This window comes from Phocoena sinus, chromosome 2, assembly GCF_008692025.1.
Source record: "Phocoena sinus isolate mPhoSin1 chromosome 2, mPhoSin1.pri, whole genome shotgun sequence".
Lineage (NCBI taxonomy): Eukaryota > Metazoa > Chordata > Mammalia > Artiodactyla > Phocoenidae > Phocoena > Phocoena sinus.
In genome coordinates, this window is record NC_045764.1 from 173,465,429 (window position 1) to 173,485,783 (window position 20,355).

At 47.6% G+C, this 20,355-nt stretch overlaps 1 protein-coding gene across 1 annotated transcript in view; it reads left to right on the forward strand.

Annotated features, from left to right (window-relative positions):
• EVL (Enah/Vasp-like) overlaps positions 1-20,355 on the forward strand; it is a 165,693-nt gene that overhangs the window by 103,936 nt on the left and 41,402 nt on the right. Inside the window, 1 exon segment of the mRNA XM_032621497.1 lies at positions 8,947-9,124. Within this exon segment, the coding sequence (XP_032477388.1) occupies positions 8,947-9,124 (178 nt within the window).

Genomic DNA, 20,355 nt, shown 5'->3' on the forward strand with positions numbered 1-20,355 from the left:
GCCGTAAATGGAATCTGTAAGGAGGAGGGCGTCGAAACTGGTGAGAGGTCTGAAAGCAGCATTAATATGTGGAACAGTTGAAGAAGTAGCAAGAGATACTTACTTGCAGGAGAGAAAAACTGAAAGGGGCATGGCCACAGTTTTCAAATCTCTGAAGAGCTCCTTCTCCACGTGGAGGAGAAATCTTACTTTTTCTGTGAAGCCCTGAGAGCAGAACTAGGAATACTGCATGGATACTATGATGGAGAGGACTGAAACTCCATAAAAGGAAGAGCTTTCTTAGAAGCACACTACGGAAGAGGGACTCTGTTGCTTTGTGAGCCCACAAGCAAGCAGGCCATTTGGTAAGCATCCTGGGAAGAACGTCCCATCACTGGGTGGACATTTGGATGAGACCACAGAGGCCTTTGCCAACCTGTAGTTCCTGGGAGTTTTAGACCCAGGTGAACATGTGGGTCAGGAAGACCATTCCCCACCATCAGCTTTTTCTGTAAAGGGCTTTTGACTATTCTTACTCAGAAGCCTCAGAAACCTGTTAGACAGTATTTGGAGTTACAAGGTCTTCCTTGAAGAGAACCGGAAAACACTCCCACTCATTCCTACACTTCCCAAAATAAAACATGTGCAAACATTGTTAATTGTGGGCTCTTACACAAGAAGTGTGACCTTTTAAAATAAGTTGTACTACAATGAGGTACCGCCTCACACTGGTCACAGTGGCCATCATCAAAAAATCTAGAAACAATAAATGCTGGAGAGGGTGTGGAGAAAAGGGAACCCTCTTGCACTGTTGGTGGGAATGTAAATTTATACAGCCACTATGGAGAACAGTATAGAGGTTCCTTAAAAAACTAAAAATAGAACTACCATATGACCCAGCAATCCCACTACTGGGCATATACCCTGAGAAAACCATAATTCACAAAGAGTCATGTACCACAGTGTTCATTGCAGCACTATTTACAATAGCCAGGACATGGAAGCAATCTAAGTGTCCATCGACAGATGAATGGATAAAGAAGATGTGGCACATATATACAATGGAATATTACTCAGCCATGAAAAGAACGAAATTGAGTTATTTGTAGTGAGGTGGATGGACCTAGAGACTGTCATACAGAATGAAATAAGTCAGAGAAAAACAAATACCATACGCTAACACATATATATGGAATCTAAAAAAAAGTTTCTGAAGAACCTAGGGGCAGGACAGGAATAAAGACGCAAACGTAGAGAATGGACTTGACATAGGGAGGGGGAAGGGTAAGCTGGGACGAAGTGAGGGAGTGGCATGGACATATATACACTACCAAATGTAAAATAGATAGCTAGTGGGAAGTAGCCACATAGCACAGGGAGATCAGCTTGGTGCTTTGTATCCACCTAGAGGGGTGGGATAGGGAGGGTGGGAGGGAGACGCAAGAGGGAAGAGATACGGGGATATATGTATACATATAGCTGATTTGCTTTGTTATACAGCAGCAACTAGCACAACATTGTAAAGCAATTATACTCCAATAAAGATGTTAAAAAATAAAATAAAATAAGTTTTATCCTTCAGCACTTGTCTAGATTAGTCCTACCAAAGCTTGGAGAATTAGTTTTAATATAAAGCTGATAAGGACACAGGTTGAAAGTGATAGAGTGGAAAAAAGATGAACCTTAACAGACACTAACCAAAGAAAATGGTGTGACTATATTAATATTACACAAAGTAGACTTTAAGGCAAGAATTATTAGTGAAGATAAAGGACCTTTTTAATGATAAAAGAGTCAACTGAAAAGGATGCCTAAATTTGTAGGCATCTAATATATCTTCAAAATATATAAAGCAAAAATGGACAGATCTAAAGGGAGAAATAAAGGAATCCAGAAGCCTGGTCGGAGATTCTGATCATACCTGCAAGAGACTGGAATAAGTAGACGTAGAAAATTTGAAGAGCATTATTAACCAACTTGACGTAATTTACATTTGTAGAAACTACAGGCAGCCACAGTAGAACATACAGTCTTCTCAAGTGTACATTGAGCGTTTAACAGAACAGACTACATGCTAGGCCACAAAGCCAATCTCAACAAATTTAAAAGGATTAAAATCATACAGAGTTTTTCTTAGACCACAGAGGAATTAAGCCAGAAATCAGTAATAGAAGGATAACTAGAAAATCTTCAAATGTTTAGAAATTAAGCAGTATACTACTAAATAACCCATAGGACCAAAAAAAAAAGAGTCACAATGTAAAACTAGAAAATATTTTGAACAGAACAATAGTGAAAATGCAGTGTAGCAAAACTTGTGGGATGCAACTAAAGCATGGCATATAGATAAATGTATAGCTAGAAATGCATAGTTTAGAAAAAGAATGATTGAAAGTCAGTGACCTAAGCTTCTATCTCAAGAAGCTAGAAAAAAACAAACCAACAAAAGTAGAAGGAAAAATTAAAAGCAAAACCAAAAATCTAATGAAATAGAAAGCAGATACACAATAGAGAAGAGCAAAATGTTGTAGTTTTTTTTGAAAAAAAGTCTAGATAGACCCACATATATATGGTCACTTGATTTATGACAAAGCCCCGTTGCACTCAATGGGCTAAAGATGGTCTTTTCAACAAATGATTCCAGAACAATCAGATATCATTATGAAAAAAAAAAAAAAACGTTACCCCTAGTTCACACTATACCCCCAAATTAATTAAAAATCAACCTAAATATGCAAAGTAAATCAATAAAGTGTCTAGAAGCAAATTCAGGAAAATATCTTCATTATATTGAGGGGAAAATACAGGAAAATATCTTTATGATCTTGAACGGGACACACAAAGCATTAACTGTAAAAGAAAAAAAATTAAGTTGGACTTCTTTAAATTTAAGGAGTTTTCTTTGTTAAAAGGCCCCATTAAAAAAAAAAAAAGGCCCCATTAAGAGAGTGAAAGGGCAAGCTACAAACAGGGAGAATATACATACGTACACACACACATACATACATACATATGGGCAGGGAGAAAGAGAGGGAGAGAAATGAATATGACAAAGGATTCATATGAAGAATATATACAGAACTACAAATCAAAAAGAAAAAAACAGACAACCTCTTAAAAATGAGCAAAATGACTGGGACAGGAGTTTCACAAAAGAGAAAAGAGCAGTGGGACAGAAGACATGGCCAGTGAGCACGTGAAGGCTGCTCTACATCATTACTCATAAGGGAAATACAAACAGAAACGGCAATCAGAGTACTGCACGCACACCAGAAAGGCTAAAATTTAAAGGACTAAAGGCTAAAATTAAAAGGATGCCAAATGTTGGTGAGGATGCAGAGCAGCTGGAGTTCCTGTTACTGCTGGCGGAGGTGTCAATCAATACAGCCTGTTTGAAAAATGGTTTGCCAGAACCTAGTAAAACTCAGTATACACCTACTCTTGGGTACCTACCCAAGAGAAATGAGTGTCTGTGTCCACTGAAAGACCTATATGAAAATATTCACAGCAGTTTTATTCCTAATACCCAACAGTTAGAAACTATGAGAATGTCCATCAACAGGAGAATGGATAGGTTATTTATGGTATATCAAAAAATGGAATGTTATGTAGCAATCAGAAAAAAACTATATACTTATAAATGCAGTGACGCAGGTGAATCTCATAGATATTGTATTGAGTGAAAGAACACAGAAACAAAAGTGAACATACCATATGAATCCACTTCTGCGTAGTTCAAGAACAGGCGAAAGTAACTGATGGTGATACTCAGAAGCGTGGACATCTCTGGGGAGGAGTGTATTAAATGAAGCTGATCCACACCCCTAAGTGGACTTGCAGTAATGCACATGCTCTAAGGAGAGTAAACAAGGGAATGGAACCATTGAGTAGGTACAGAGATTTTTAACTATCAGCTCGTAAGTTCTGTCTGTCAGTTAATGAACACTGACCACCTCCCGAGATGGTCAAGTGACAAATAGGCCATGTGTCATCTGCACATATGTCCAAAACACATTGCATGGACTCTCCTTTTTTAGAAGGCAGTTTAGAAGTTTCAGAGTAGATCTTTTCAAACAGAAAATATAAATGTTTAAATGGTCATGTCCATTGATCCAGAAATTCTGCTCATAGAAATGTTCACACAGGCATGCACAAGGATGTTCAGTCCAGCATTATTTATAATATTTTCATTTTACATATGAAGAAGCTAATGCCACTAGCTTTTCCAAGTTTATTCAGCTGCAAAGTAATAAGGCCAGAATTTTAATGCTGAATCGTTTGACTCAAAACCCTCTGCTCCGTCCTTGTACCTAGTACGGTAGTTGTGTTCGGAGCAGTCGTAGACCCTTGTGGGCTATGTCTGGCTAGCAGACACAGCACTCGGTGAGCAGCCTTTATAACTCTATGCTCTAGGTGTAGATGGATCAGAAATGGTAACCCAAGAGCTGCAGTTGGAGGACAGGCCAGCCATGTGCAGCAAAGAACCCAGAGAACTTCTGGAACAGCTTTATCACACTCTCCTAATCCAATAGCCGAAAATCTCTAAAAGTAGAGAATCGATTTCTGAGGCTCTTTAGAGGTTAGAGCTAGGACCAGAGAAAGAATTATGGGAAGAAAGATTGCAGCTCGTTATGCTGGCAGTCAGAAGCAGCACAAAGTCCTAGGCTACAGGCTTGGATTCTAAATGCAGTTCTACCATTACTTACCTTGTAACCTTGGGCAAATCACTTATTCTCCCTGGGCCTCAGTCTTCCCAACTGTAGAAAGGGAGGATTGAGTTAGACATTCTGTCTGGTCTCTGAGTTCCTTACGCCACACTGTTTCTAGATTCTGCGTAGGCATCCACCTCCCCCAGTTCCCGCTCCCTCTAAGTCCCCCTCCAAGAACATAGCCAACCAGAGATTTCAAATCTTAGGATTCTAAATCTCACTTCCCCAGATCATCCTCTCAAGTACCTGGAAAGATATGTGATACATTGAAGAGTCTTCTTTTATCTTGCTTCCGTATCCCTCAACCATTCTTGATATGATGTGGTTTCCAGACCCCCGTCCATTTGAAACACGTCCCTCTGGCTTGCTCTAGTTTGTCAATGTCCACTAAAAGTGCAGCACGAAAACCACACAAACACAGACCTTCTGGTATAGGCTTAACCAGGGCAGAAAGGAAGAGGGTCTTATCTCCCTCGTTCTGGTCACCGTACCGCTATCATTGTGCCCTCTCCTCTGAAGAGCTGTGTTAACCGCAAGTCACTGTGCTTCTTATTACGCATGTAGCCGCAAAACCTCCAGCCCTTTTTCTGATGATCTAGAGCTAAACCCAGAGAGAGAGAACCACCGAGGAACCTGGGTATAGATGTTGGCCAAAACTGCAGTGTCAGTATGTAACAACTAAGTTAAGAAACTGTTGTGTTTCTTTAGCTAATTTAGTACACGTGCTTCTCTCCCTCCGTCTCTCTCACTTGCTCACTCTTTTTTCACTATAGGACAATCCAAACCTACCTTCCACCTGGCTGAGACTTGGGGGAAAAGCTCTTGTGGATATTGCCCGTATTTGCTATCCTCTGGCCTTTATCCAACAGCACAGCAGGATGGAGCAATAAATCAGAGTTCGCATCTTAGTGCCCCAGCCAGCACACAGGGTGTCTTGGCCATGTCCCCTTGCGTCTCCGAATCTTTTCCTGAGCTCTCCTTCCTGACCGGGGTGGGGGGGACAATAGAATGAGTTATCTCCAATTCGGGTCACAAAACCCTAGAGCCTCAAAGCCAGAGGAGATCCGAGAAATCATCTTGTACCTCTCCTAAAGCAGAATCTTTCCATTGTATCACTAACAGCAGGCCATCCAGCCTTATCTAGACTCTGCTTGCATATTTCCATCTCTGAGGACCTTAATATTTCTCAGTTAACACTTGCTGGCAACCTGTGTGCTAGCAGCTGTGTTAAGTGGTTTCATAGGCATAATTTCTCCCCCGCCCTTCCCTACCCCCACCCCCACCACCTCTGGCAACCATCAATCTGTTCTCTGTATCCATGAGCTTTTTTTTTTTTTTTTAAGATTCCACATACAAGATAGATCATACGGTTTTTGTCTTTCTCTGTCTGACTTCTTTCCCTTAGCATAATGCCCTTGAGATCCATCCATGTTGTCACAGATGGCTAGATTTCATTCCTTTTTATGGCTGAGTAATATTCCATTGTGTATATACCACAGTTTCTTAATCTGTTCATACATCAATGGACACTTAGGTTATTTCCATATCTTGGCTGTTGTAAATAATGCTGCCGTGAACATGGGGGTGCATATATGTTTCTGATTGTTTATATTTTCTTCGGGTAAATACCCAAAAGTGGAATTGCAGGATCATGTGATAGTTCTATTTTTAATTTTAAGGAACCTCTATACTGTTTTCTGTAGTGGCTGCACCAATTTGCATTCCCACTGACAGTGCACAAGGGTTCCTTTTTCTCCATATCCTTGCCAGCACTTTATTTCTTGTCTTTTTGATAACAGCCGTTTGGACATGTGTGAGATGATATCTCCTTGTGGTTTTGACTTGCATTTCCCTGATCATTAGTAACGTTGAGCATCTTTTCTTATACCTGTTAGCCATCTGTATGTCTGCTTTAGATAAATATCTATTCGGATCTTCTGCCCATTTCTTAATTGGATTGTTTCTTTGCTATTGAGCAATACAAGTTCTTTATATATTTTAGATATTAGTCCCTTATGAGATATATGTTTTGCAAACACTTTCTCCCATTCAGTAGATTGCCTTTTCATTCTGTTGATGGCTTTCTTTGCTATACAGAAGCTTTTTAGTTTGATGTAGTCCCACTTGTTTATTTTTGCTTTTGTCACTTTTGTTTTTGGTATCAGATTCAAAAAATCATCACCAAGGCCTATGTCAAGGAGCTTACTACTTACATTTTCTTCTAGGGGCTTTATGGTTTCAGGTCACAAGTATGTGGAGATTAAACAACATGCTACGGAAGTGGGTTGAAGGAGAGATCAAAAGAGAAATTTAAAAAGTACCTGGAGACAGGGCTTCCCTGGCGGCGCAGTGGTTGAGAGTCCGCCTGCCGATGCAGGGGACATGGGTTTGTGCCCCGGTCCGGGAAGATCCCACGTGCCGCAGAGCGACTGGGCCCATAAGCCATGGCCGCTGAGCCTGTGCGTCCGGAGCCTGTGCTCTGCAATGGGAGAGGCCACAACAGTGAGAGGCCCGCATACCGCAAAAAAAAAAAGTACCTGGAGACAAATGAAAATGGAAGTATAACATAACAGAATTTGTGGGATGTAGCAAAAGCAGTTCTGCATTCTACCGCTAAGTTCATAGCAGTCAGTGCCTACCTCAAGAAACAAAAGTCACAAACAACCTAACTTTATGCCCCAGGGAACTGGAAAAAGATTAACAAAAGAAGCCCAAAGTTAGTAGAAGGAAGGAAATGACAAAGATGAGAGCAGAAATCAATGAAATAGGACTTCCCTGGTGGCACAGTGGTTAAGAATCCACCTGCCAGTGCAGGGAACACAGGTTCGAGCCCTGATCCGGGAAGATCCCGCATGCCGCGGAACAACAAAGCCTGTGCGCCACAACTACTGAGCCTGAACTCTAGAGCCCACGAGCCGCAACTGCTGAGCCCACGTGCCCCAACTACTGAAGCCCACGCTCCACCACAGGAGAAGCCACCGCAGTGAGAAGCCTGCGCATTGCAATGAAGAGTAGCCCCCGCTCACCACAACTAGAGAAAGCCCACACGCAGCAGCGAAGACCCAACGCAGCCAGGAAAGAAAGGAAGGAGGGAGGGAGGGGAGGGAGGAAAGGAAGGAAGGAAGGAGGTGATCATTTTAAAAAAGAAGAAGAAATCAGTGAAATAGAGACTAAAAAGACAACAGAGAAGGTCAAGGAAACTAAGAGCTGATTCTTTGAAAATGTAAACAAAACTGACAAGCCTTCAGCCAGACTCACCAAGGAAAAGAGAGCAGACTCTGTGCTCATGTTAGAATGTCCACACCACCCAAAGCAATCAACAAGATTCAACGCAACCCCTATCAAAATGCCACAGAACTAGAACAGTAATCCTAGAATTTGTATGGAACCACAGAAGACCCCGAATGGCGAAAGCAGTCTTGAGAAAGAAGAACAAAGCTGGAGACGTCACACTCCCTCATTTCAAACTATATTACTGTTATTTTAGTATAGTAATTAAAAACCTTAGTAAATAAAAAGCATGATATTGGCATAAAAACAGACACAAAAATCAATGGAACAGAATAGAGAACCCAGTAATAAACCCATCAGATATGGTTTTATTAATTTATGACAAAGGAGTCAGGAGCATATAGTGGGGAAAGGACAGTCTCTTCAATAAATGGTGTTGAGAAAACTGAATAGCCACATGCAAAAGAACGGATAGTTGTCCTTTTAACTAATAACCCATTTATTAGTGCTTTCTGAGTATTAGTCGCTGTGCAGAGGGCTATGGGAGGCATAAATATGAATTAGAAAAGGCTCTCGCCCTTAAGGATCTTTATATCTAGAAGCCTCCATAAGATATGTGTCACTGTGTGACCTTTGCAGTAACCCCAATAGGTCAGTAGAGCCAGGATCATTATCCCCATTTTATAACTGGCGAAACTGAGACCCAGAGAAGTGCGGTGCCGCCTAGGGTGACACGGCTGGGAGGCAGGGCCAGGACCAGGACCCAGGGAACCTGACTCCCAGCTTAGGGCTCTCATGTGGAGGTCACGACCACACTCTTTGTTAGTTAAATGAAATAACTAGTTTTCAAACCCTCAGTGTTGTATAGATCATGTTGAAAAGCTGCCAGGTCGTGCTTTCCCCTTCTGCTGACCCCATCCCCGTCCCCCTGTCCTCTTGTAGCCCCAGGGGACACAATATCCTTGCCCCACACAGCTCACTTACCTTTTATTTATTTACACGTATTTCTCTCTCTTTTCCCTTTCAGGTTGTGATCAATTATTCAATCGTGAAAGGGCTGAAGTACAATCAGGCAACGCCAACCTTCCACCAGTGGCGAGATGCCCGCCAGGTCTATGGTTTAAACTTTGCGAGTAAGGAAGAGGCGACCACGTTCTCCAATGCCATGCTGTTTGCCCTGAACATCATGAATTCCCAAGAAGGAGGTAAGCGGGGCTCTGTCTTGGCCTGGTGCCTAGACTCTCTCTCATTCTACCTCTGCCCTCCTACAGTTCTGGCTGCCTGGGTGTCCTCGCCCTGCAGCTGCGCTGAGCTGATGCTTTGCGGGTTCTCAGAGAAACGCACTGCCTGACTCTAGATTTAAAGCTATGTTAGCAATTTGAAGGAGGAGAGAACGGCATTTGCATCTTTTTTGCCCTTGGTGAGATACAGATTTGTACTGTGTTCCTAAAGCCAAGTGTCCAGATGCATTTTACATTTGTCATCCTAATTCGATATTCTAGACACATGTTTGGCGTAGATCGGAGGGAACAAGCAAAAATGTATTCTTGGATTCAGTTATGCGTATGTTTAGCACACTTTTACTAAACATTTACTGAGTGTTAGAAACTGACTAGACAGAATAGGTAAGAAATGGGTAGATGGAGGCCTTTCCCTCAAGGCACTTGGTATCTTGGAGCAGACGGAGTCATGAACTGCTAACTGTAACGCATTGTGATAAATGTGCTCATAAGGTATGAGCAGGGCAGGGGCTTGGGGAACACAGAAAGGGAAATAAGGGACTGCCCATATGGGCTGCCAAGGGAGGCTTTGAGCGGGTGGTGACATTTGAGCTGGAGTTTTGAAGGGCAAAGAGGTGGGAGTGGGCATCCCAGGCAGAGGGAACAGCAAATACAGAGGCGCATGGGCCTGAAAGCCCAGCACATGCTGGGAAAGAGAACGCTGCAGTGTCTCTGCAGACTGCGGTGCCGATAGGAAAGAGATTGGATGTGGAATTAGAAGGGTGGCACGGATTGCACAGTGAAAGGCTCCAAATTGGAAGACTTGGGGGCTGGGGGCGGCAAGTGGCGCTAGCAAAAGCTTCTATGCAGGGCAGGTAAAGCAAAGGAGCAAAAACACACGTGGCTGTTCTCGGAAATTTGTAGTGTTAGCCTCAGAGGGAGGTCGCAGGCCTTCCAGGATGTTGGCATCTTGGTGGCCACAGAGACAGTCTTGCACTTTGCTGGAGATCTTACCTTGGTAGAGCGTGGTAGTGAGGAACTGGGCCTCGGGGTGCCCTGCTGGCCTTGAGTCCTGGTCATTTTTCTAGGCTTCAGTTTCTTTAGCTATAAGATGGGTGATACGTGGTTGTTTCTACGTTTAAATGAAGTCGAATGTATGTTAGCAGGCTGCCTGACACATGTTAATCACCCAGTATTAGTATTTGTGGGTATCGTTACTGTCACTGCTGCTGCTGCTGCCAGAATTGGGAGAGACATAGTGCTTGGAACCTGGAGGGAGATGGCTTTTCAGTATCTGTTGTGCCTGACAGGTTGGAGCTTTGGGACCCAATTTAAACCCTGGGAGAATTTTTTTAAGAAAATAAAGAACACGTTTTGAGTATGCTTCCCGCAGGTGGTACATAGAACCGGTACTTGTAGGGTTCTGTCCCCACTGTGAAAAGGCCCCAGGGTTTGTGGATTTTCTGCTGAGAACTGGGGGTGCGCAGCGAGGAACCACAGCGGTGTGAGTGATGAGTGCAGGGCCTGCCTGCAACATTGTAGGCACCAAATAACCGCGTAGTCAGCTGTCTTTTTTTCCACCCAAAAGCCTTGAGCTTCGTGGCGGAGTGAGCCGAGTTTAAGGTTTCCGATCTGAGCTGCCTCACTTGCCCCGGGATGTGGGAGTTAAGCTTTATTTTATCTGTACATACAGATACATTAAGGGGGGGGGGGGGGGGGGAAGGTTTTATTTTATTCAGATGACTGACGCAAAGCAACTACTAGTTATTTTTTTAACTTCACCATAGAATCACAAGGAAATCAGCTAATCCAGCCCTCATTTTCAGATAGGAGTCGTGTGACCTAGTATGAAGAAATAACTTCCCGGTGCCAGGTAGTAACTCAGATTCAGAACCCCGACCTCCTGCGTCTCCTCTGGGTTGAATGGGTGTCTTTGTTGGGGTAGGGGGTGGATGTGTGCTCACAAGGTGACAGTGGCCTGACTTGAAACTTTCAGCATGAATAGTAGTCGCCCATCCCGGTTCCACGGCCTTTGGTGGAGGGGAGACCGTGGGGCCGCTGAGGAGGAAGCGTTTTCTTCACCTGGGGTGTACCGCACTGCACCGTACAGAAACCTGAAGTGTGAGCTCGATGAGCTTGTACAAATGCATATGCGGAACCCCTGCCAGGCCCTGACAGGGACCAAATCCCTCCACCCCCTCCCAGGAAAACCAGGATGTCAGGTTCTGTGACAACAGAGCACTCTTACCTGTGTTCGAACTTCGTGTAAATGGATCATATAGTGTGTACGTCGGGGCCTGATTTCTGTCCCTCGACATTACGTCTGAGAGACTCGCCCCTGGACCCATGTGTCTCTGCAGCCGGCTCTGTCACTGTGGAGTGCCCCTCCATGATACGGCTATGCCACCCTGACCTGTAGTTCGAGCCTCAGAGCGCGGGCAGGGCACAGGCAGCCTCTCCACCAGCTACCACAGGAGGCCCCTGCTGCAGGATGACAGTGAGGCTTCTATCAAATCCCCTCTATATTGGCAAACTGTGTTCTACCCTCCTCGGCGGGAGGCGGTTTGCGGTGCAGTGGACCCTTGAACCAACACGGCTTTGAACCAGGTGGTCCACTGACAGTGGTTTCTTTTCCATGAATGCGTCTCCGGCCCTACATGATGTGCAGTTGGTCGCATCTGCAGGTGCAGAGCCGTGGACGTGGAGGCCAGCTGTGCAGTTACACGCAGGTTTTCACCCATGCAGACTCAGAGCCCGACCGCCACGTTGTTCAGGGGCCAAGTGTAGTGAGAAAAGCGTGTGTTCAGCGGCAGTGAGATCTTATACTAAGTCTTTGCTCTGCCACCTGTGGCCTTGGGGTAATAAACCCTACTTCCTAGGGTTGTCATGAGGGTTAAGTTTAAAATGTTTATAGAGTACGTAGTGTATAGTGCCTGGTATGGAATAAGAGCGTGAATAATACTGGTTCTTTCCCCTTTGGTCCTGTTGAATTTGCTTATCTTCTGTAGGCTTCAGCATCCTTATTTGTAAAATGGGGTCATAAGTCCCTCTTCCAGAGTTGTGGAGAGGATTCAGTTGCCCGGCATGGGGCCTGGCACCTCCTAAGTGCCCCTCCTCTCCTCACTGGCATGTCCTGTTCTGTGCTAGGCATCTGGGGCTCGGGCCATCGGATCGTGGACTTCCTGAGACTCAGGGTCTCATCAGCATGTCCCACCTCCCCCTCATGCGTGAGCGACACTAGTGTGGCCTCCTGGGGTCCAACAAACCTGGCAGACACAAGATGCTTAGATACAAACCTGAAAGCAAAGGAGAGCAAATCGTGGCTGCCCAGTCTTCACACCCCTTTCTCTTACCTGATTCTCACCTCAGCCCTGGGAAGTGAGTCCCCACACAACATGGCTGGGTTAGGAGGCCGGGGCTCAAGAGGGGAAGGGGCTTCCCTGGATGTACACCCAGGACTTGACCCACTCTCGCAGTTTGCATCCTCTGTGTGCTGAGGACAGGTCACGACTCTGTTCTTTCTTTGTTCCTTCCTGCCCGTCACCCTGGTGAAACCCATTGTTCAGCCAGAGTTCTTGACCATATTCTGGAGAAAGAACGGGCGCAACAGAGCGATGTTCTCGCTGCCTGACTTCTGCGTGCAAGAGAGGAGAGAGTCAGACCCTCGGGAGATCTGTTTGCTGGCCTGGTTCCGTGGTACCCACAAAACCTGTCTTTATGCCAGTGAGTTTTGGGTACTCATTCTTCAACTTCAGGCCCAGCCTAGGGAACCTAAAGCCAATTTAGCAAGTCAAATCAGCAAAGTAAATAATGGTCCTGTTGCCTGGTGCTTTCGGTTCCCTGGGTAGGGACAGGAGTGCAGAGCTGGCTCAGGGTTCTCTTGGGACCCACAAGGCTCTGGGTTCAGGGGTTATCTCGGTGGATAGGGGGGCAGTCAGCCCCTGGGTTCTTGGGGCTTTTTCTGTAGAAATGGGCACCTGGAGGTAGTTTGGGGTGTGGGGAGGAGCCGTCTGTCTCCGAACGCGCAGCCGTCTTCTGCGTGAAGGAGGAGTGCCGACATTGGCGGAAACGGGGCCTCCCTGTGGGTACCGCTCCGTGACGAGGTGTGATGGCCGCGGGTGGTGTGTGTGCTTAGGGGGACTCAGAGTGGGGCTTCTGTGGTCTAGTTGGATGGCAGAGATAATGACTGTAGTAATAATAACATCTAGGCTTCCTCTGCAAAGCCCAGGATTTTTGTTTCTTACCAGGATCTTCTCCCACGTGCCCCTTCCCTGCCCTTCTTGAGGGAAGGGGCTCCCACTAACCAGGCAACCCCACAGGTAGGCCTCAGCTGGCTAAGAAAGGACTTCTTATACTCTAAAGAGCCTATAATTCGGCTTTTATTTCCCACAGGTTGTCAGGCCGGCTACTGTTAGACACATTTATTCAGATGGGGGCTTGGGGTTAAAAGAGGTGACATGTCTGCCAGAATCTTCCAGTGGAACTGAGACTCAATTTTAGGGCTCCTGCTTTGAAATCCAGTGTTTTTTCTACAACTCTGCAGTGCCTCAGTAGGTCAGAGGGGAGGGTCAGCCAGCCTTGGGCCCAGCCTGAGCCCACAGCTCCGGGTGGGCTTCTTGCTCTGGGGATCACAGGGGCTTGGTCAGGGCAGTGAGCATGGCTCATGGCACGTTACAGCTGCTACAGAAAGAGGACCGAGGACGCGGGCCTCGGTGCCGGCAGGTCTGCACCGTCTCAGCTCCCACACCACTGATGCACGTACCTGGACTCCCTGCGGCTGCTGTCCTCAGTGGGCGCGCACCACCGTCTGGTAAAGCCGCCAGCTGTCAGGCAGGGCAGCAGTGTTTACAGGCTATACTTGGCCACCCGGCCCAGCTCAGCTTCCCTCCCTGCTGCAGTTCATTCTCTTAGCAGACTTCAGTTCACAGTTTAGTGGCCTTATAAAGGCAACCGCTTCTATATGCTTCCACGTGAGCCTGCCTCTGACCTTGAACAGGTCATTTCTCTGGGGGCCCCAGTTTCCCCGTCTCTGAAAGGAGGGATACAGACTTAATCAAGCTCTCTACAGGTCCTTCTAGCCCTAACGGTTTAGGTTTTATGTATATTGTCTGGACAGAGTGAATGCTAGTTCACTGCTTACAGATGTGGTCACTGTGGCCGATGCTAGAAGCAGGAAAAGCCCTGTGTAGAAACGAGACGGAAGAATGTCCTTCTTTACTTCCCGAAGGACCTAGCACGTCCGGGAGGCAACATCCCTCATCATCCGTAGTCCTTGTTTATAACTGAAAAATAGAAAATACAGACCAGCAAACAAAAAATTATCTCTGATCCTAAAACCCAGAGATGACTGCTGTTAACACTTACGTAGCCTTCCAGAGTTTTCTGTGTTCACATATGACTGAAGAGCTATTCCCCAGAAATAGTCTGTATGTACTGTCTTGTAAGCTTTTCTCACTTGGCACTATGGCACGCATGTCCCTCTGTGCCAAGGAAGTCGGATCTCCTCACCGTTTAAGTGGCCAGAGTGTTGTACTGAGTACCATATAGAGATGTTACTACAATTTAACCAGCCTTCGGCTTGTAAGTAAGTTGTCCCCATTTTTCACTACTATATTCGTGTAACAGAGGGCTGTTACAGGCTCTCAGGCTCTCTTGTATGTTTATATGTTAATTTGTATGTATGCTTTGTGTTCATCTTTACACACTTGTCCGATTATATCTCGGGATATTTCTGAGTCAAACGATACATACATTTCTAAAGCTTTGACGTATCTTGCTGAATACACCTTCCGGAATGAGAGGACTGGTTTGTACTGTGTCCAGCCCAGTCGATGGTCACCCACTGCTGAGCCTGCACCAGGACCAGGCCTTAGTACTCCTATAATCTTAGCAAACACAAGAGAAGGGAAAACGTATCATTTTAATTTGCGTTTTTGTTTACTAGTGTGATGACCATTCTTCATATGCTAATTTGAGATTTCATTTTCCCCATTATTTTCAGGAGTAGCTTTAATTAAGTGCAGTACCACGCGCAGGGCTGCAAACCTCCTGCGCCTTTAGTCACGTCTGCATAATTTCCCACTCCCAAGGCAGGTGCGCCCTCCAATGACCAAGAGATCTTTTATTTCCTTTGGCAAATGAGTGGAGGCAGTCTGCTGTCATGTAGTGTGTTTCAGGCTCACGACGGATAATAAATACACCTCCCTCACCCGGCTGCTGTGGAGTCGTGTTACTTCATCTGTATCTTAGGAGTCGTTGTTATCCATGCTCGGCTGCATAGGCGTAGAAGAAAACATTCACTTTCATTCTCTTTCATTCCCTGGAACTTTACTTCTGCTGGAGGAACTTCTTTCTGTTTAGAATCTAGAATCATGTCAGTAGGTCAGAGAGATTCCCTGGCTGTTCCTTCATCTGGCTTCTTAAAGCAGGGAGGGGGTCTAGGAGTTAGAAGACCTAGCTGTTTCAAGCTCTCAGGTGTCTGGGTGCCTGTCTGAGAAAGCGTTTCCCCGAATGATTCACTCGGTAACGTGAAAAAGAAGAATGGCTCTTTTGTTGGAAAAGCAAATGTGTAGATAAATAATTCCCTCATTGACCTATATTTAGAAATAAATTTAAAGATGGGAAGGATCTTAGAAATACTTAGCCAAGTTTTTTTTCCAAAAAAACTGGAGGGCTTCCCTGGTGGCGCAGTGGTTGAGAGTCCGCCTGCCGATGCAGGGGACACAAGTTCGTGCCCCGGTCCGGGAAGATCCCACATGCCGCGGAGCGGCTGGGCCCGTGGGCCATGACCACCGAGCCTGCGCGTCCGGAGCCTGTGCTCTGCAACGGGAGAGGCCAGAACAGAAAAAAACTGGAGTTTTTTTGTTTTTCTGTTTTGCTGTTTGGAGCTACTTCTCTGGTTGAAGGGGGAGGACAGAGGGGAGCTGGCCTCCCCGAGGGCTCTGTGGCAGCTCCGGAGAGGACAGACCTCGGCGGGCCGTGCCAGCACCCGGCCCGTGCGCCTGCTGCCGCACCCCACGGCCTCCCGTCTCGGGCAGCTACAGCCAGCACCCTCGGCCCTGCACATCCCCTCTACCGGGATACTTACGTGTTTTACTCACAACACCCGCCACCTTACTGGTTCTACTGGTGGTAGGACCGGTGTAGCCTTAGTCACCAGCCATTTTCCAGGAACAGAGCCGGAGAGGCACACAGGGAGCTCAGGAAATGCGTGTGAGAAGCAGCAGCCTTTTTGACCTCCTGAATCTCAGGAGCCCAAGTTCTGTTCTTCTGGGCTAGGACTCAGGAGGTCTGGCTCTGGTCGCAGCTCTGCTCCTCACGTGTGCCCTCGATCGGTGCAGTGACCTCCATGGGCCTCAGTTTCCTCGTCTGAAACATGCAGTGCTGGTTGTTCTCCAAGGTCCCCCCAGGCCAGAGGCCCTCAGAGCCCTTTGTGTGTGGTGCCCCGTCGGCTCCGCGGAGGAAGAGGCCATGGTGGCCCGGAGGTTAGCGGACCTGGGTGCTGCTCGCCTGCATGCAGCCTGGGCAAATCACCTCCCTTTTCTGTGCCTCGGTTTCTCCATCTGTAAGATGGGCAGATTCTGAGGCGCTCAGCGCAGCACGGCGCATGAAAGGCTGTGATGGTGACCAGCCAAGCCCCGTCCGATTAAGGCAGAGGCTCCCCCAGCACAGCGTCTGGGTTCCCTGGGAAGCTCCGCCCTCGGTGGGTAGAGCCTGGCCTGGAGGTCGGGCATCTGGTTGTTGGCCAGCTCGGCCGCCGCCGTGCCTGTGGCTTCAGGCGTGTCTCCTCTGCTGTGTGGGCATCGGTGCTTAGGCTGGACTAGTCAGGTGGTTCTGATGGGGACAGTGTGGGAGCGGAGAGGAGGCGTTCGGTGGCCGGTGGACAGAGAGCCAGGAGCACTGGGCGCATCACAGTGCGCTGGGCAGCCGCGCGTGATCCCGTGCTGTCCTGCGTGTCCCACCAGGCACGTGGAAGCAAGGGACTTAATTATCTGAGACAGAGCTTCACTGTGTTGCAAGAAAAAGCACTCCTTTTTTTTTCTTAAATTAAGTTATTTATTTATGTGTGGCTGCGTCGGGTCTTCATTGCTGCACTTTCTCTAGTTGCAGCGAGCGGGGGCTACTCTTCGTTGCAGTGCACGAGCTTCTCATCGCGGTGGCTTCTCTTGTTGCAGAGCACAGGCTGTAGGTGTGCAGACTTCTGTAGTCGTGGCACGTGGGCTCAGTAGCTGTGGCTCGCAGGCTCTAGAGCACAGGCTCAGTAGTTGTGGCCCACGGGCTTAGTTGCTCCATGGCACGTGGGATCTTCCCAGACCAGGGCTCAAACCCGTGTCCCCTGCATTGGCAGGCGGGTTCTTAACCACTGCGCCACCAGGGAAGCCCCTCCTTTTTTTTTTTAATACCAGTTTTAGTATGTGCTGAATTTTCTAGGAATGCAAACACCACGTGCTTCAAAAGAAAATTGTGCTTTAGTTTGTTTGTAACTTTACCAAGAATTGTTTTCTCTTTCGGAAAATCTTATCTCCAGCGTTATTGCTGGTGAGATACACACACAGCACCGCATTATTGAAACCGCTTGTGTCAGTAGTGGTCACTGTGAGTCTGGGGGTGGTGCCAGCATCTGACTGGTGATGTCTCCTACTGTAGTTGTCTGAGCTTTTACGTGGTGCAGTGTTGTCTTATTATTGGTTACTTCTCTCTCTTCTCTCCTTTATTATTTTTTTCTAATTTATATAGGTAGGTTATATAATCTTTAAATTTCACTTCAGTATAATACAGGGAGTGTTATAAAATGTTTGTAATAAAAAGGGGCCATTGAGTCTGAAAGGAAGGGCTAGAAGTTCTGTAAAAACAAGACAAGTTCCATCTCTGTCCCGTCTGGTATCTCCTTGGATCGTCACCTAACAGTGCCGGCTGGATAAGGGAGGCTGGGATCTGAACACTATTCCTCTTCTCCTCCAGAGACAAGCAGGAGAGGCAGCGGGGCCCCCGGGAGGCGGGGGGTGGGCGGGGAATGTACATTTTGGAGCCAGAGTACCGCGGTGTGAAGGAGAGCCACGCGTTCCTCCCGCCTCTCCTCCGAGCACGCCTGTGCTCCGGCACCGTGTCCCTCCGACAGCGCACTGAGCGGTCCAGACACGCCTGCAGGCAGCATCCCACAGGCTACGGGCTCAGCCCCAAAAGACCGCCCCCACCCCCTTCAGGAGCCAGTCACCTGTGCTTCTGACCAACAGGCCATGAGTCAGAGGGGCCTGTGACCTCCTCAGGTTCAATTAATTTGCTAGAGTGGCTTGCAGAACTCAGAGAAATGTCTGACTTACTGGATTACCGACCAGTGTATTAGAAAAGGATGGAACTCTGGAACAGCCAGATGGACGAGATGCACGGGGCAAGGCGTGTGGGACGGGCCCAGAGCTTCTGTGCCCTCTCTAGGCAGCACCCTCCCCAGCCTCCACATGTTGACCAACCCAAGATCTCTGAGCCCCATCCTTTTCGGTTTTTTATGGGGGTTTCATTACATAGGCCACAGGTGATTGAACCCAATCTCTAGCCAGTCTGCCCTCCGTAGAGGTTGAGGGCGTGGGGACTGAAAGTTCCAGCCCTCTAATCAAAAGTTCCTGCATTAACATCAACTCAAGGGTGGTTGAAAGGGCCTGTTAGAATACACCCATTTCACCTCCATGCTCTGAAGCTGTTTCAGGAATTGAGAAGAAGACTAAATGTTATCACGAAAGATGCCCCTTTGGCTCCTATTTAGGAAATTACAAGGGTTTTAGGAGCTATATGCCGGGAACAGTGTACGAAGACCAATATACATTTCTTATTATAAATCACAGTCTCACCCTTGGGTCCAAATTTCTGCTACTCACAAGCAGTGTGACCCTGCCGAGTCACTTCGTCTATAAAATGGATATAATAATACCATTGATGGCTGGAGGATCACCCCACACAATTCCTGTGTGACACCTGTACCTGTAGGTGTCGGGTAAATAAAGCTTGTTTCCCCCAGGCCTCTGCTCTGCCCCCCCTCACAGGCACTGCTGTTCCTTGTCAGCAGATGAGCGCTCTTTCATTAAACTAGGTTCTCTCAGAACTTCCCGCAGTCACTGTCTAGTTGTCTTTCGTTGTTCCTGAAGGGTAGGGCCCTGGTGGCACCGGATGCGAGGCCCCAGGCTGATGGCCTCCAGCCCTCTGGCGGGAGTGGGCTTTTGAGAATAATCTTCCCCCTCCAAGCCTCCACAGGTGTGGAGGACAGATGGTGGAGGCCCGGCCAGCACTGATGTGGGACCAGAGAAGGGCTTAGACGTCAGGGCGCTGGGCTTCCCTTTTGCAGCTGGGACCCGGTGAGGGGAGGGACTTGTGCGGGTTGCACAGCACATCAGGGCGGAGCTGACGCCTGCACCCAAGCCTCCTCCCGCTGTCCCACATCACACCCATTCCTTCCTAAAGAAGGATTTTCCCTGGGACCCAGACCCAGGGTGGGGCTAGGAAGAGAGCTGTGGAGCCTGGAAGGCGGGGCTCGGGAGGGCTTGAGAGCTTGGCTTGTCCGTGTTCTCTCCAGTGACATCCAGTCCACCCTCCCAGTGGGCAGTCATGCTGTCCTGTAGCTCACTCAGAGTGGGAAGACCCCAGACCAAAACTGAGGGTCCCCTCCTCCATTCCTGCTAAGACCTCAAGAAACTTCAAATCCGAAGATGCGGCGACCCTCAACTCATCCCAGAGTCATAGACGCTCCCAGTAGGTCACCAGCAGTGATGAGGGGAGGGGGCCAATGTCATGTGCATGTGACCGAGCCTGAGTGTGCCGGGCAGAGTGGAAGAGACGGCCCAGAGGGCCCCCCACGGCATGTTGGGCCTTCCGCACAGACTGCCAGGGTCTGGAGCCCAAGAATGCTTCAAGCAGGAGACCATTAAAGCCAGCACTGGAGGCGGGAGTCCGTTTCCCCAGGACCTTAGGGCTTCTGGAGCCCCCGGAGGGGTGCTGCGAGGACCTATGTCCCAGTGCCTGGGCTTCTAGGGCAGGACCATGAAGTTGCATTCACAGGGGAGAGGCCAGGAGCAGCCCTGCTGCTGTAGGCTGTCAGACCTTGGGCAGGACTCCTCCCAGCCTCAGCTTCTTCATCTGTAAAATGGGGTGGTCATGCCTACCTCAGATGAGATCATGGGTGTACAGCAAAGCACGGTGCTGGTGGCAGGAGTTTTGAAGACTGGCTGGCT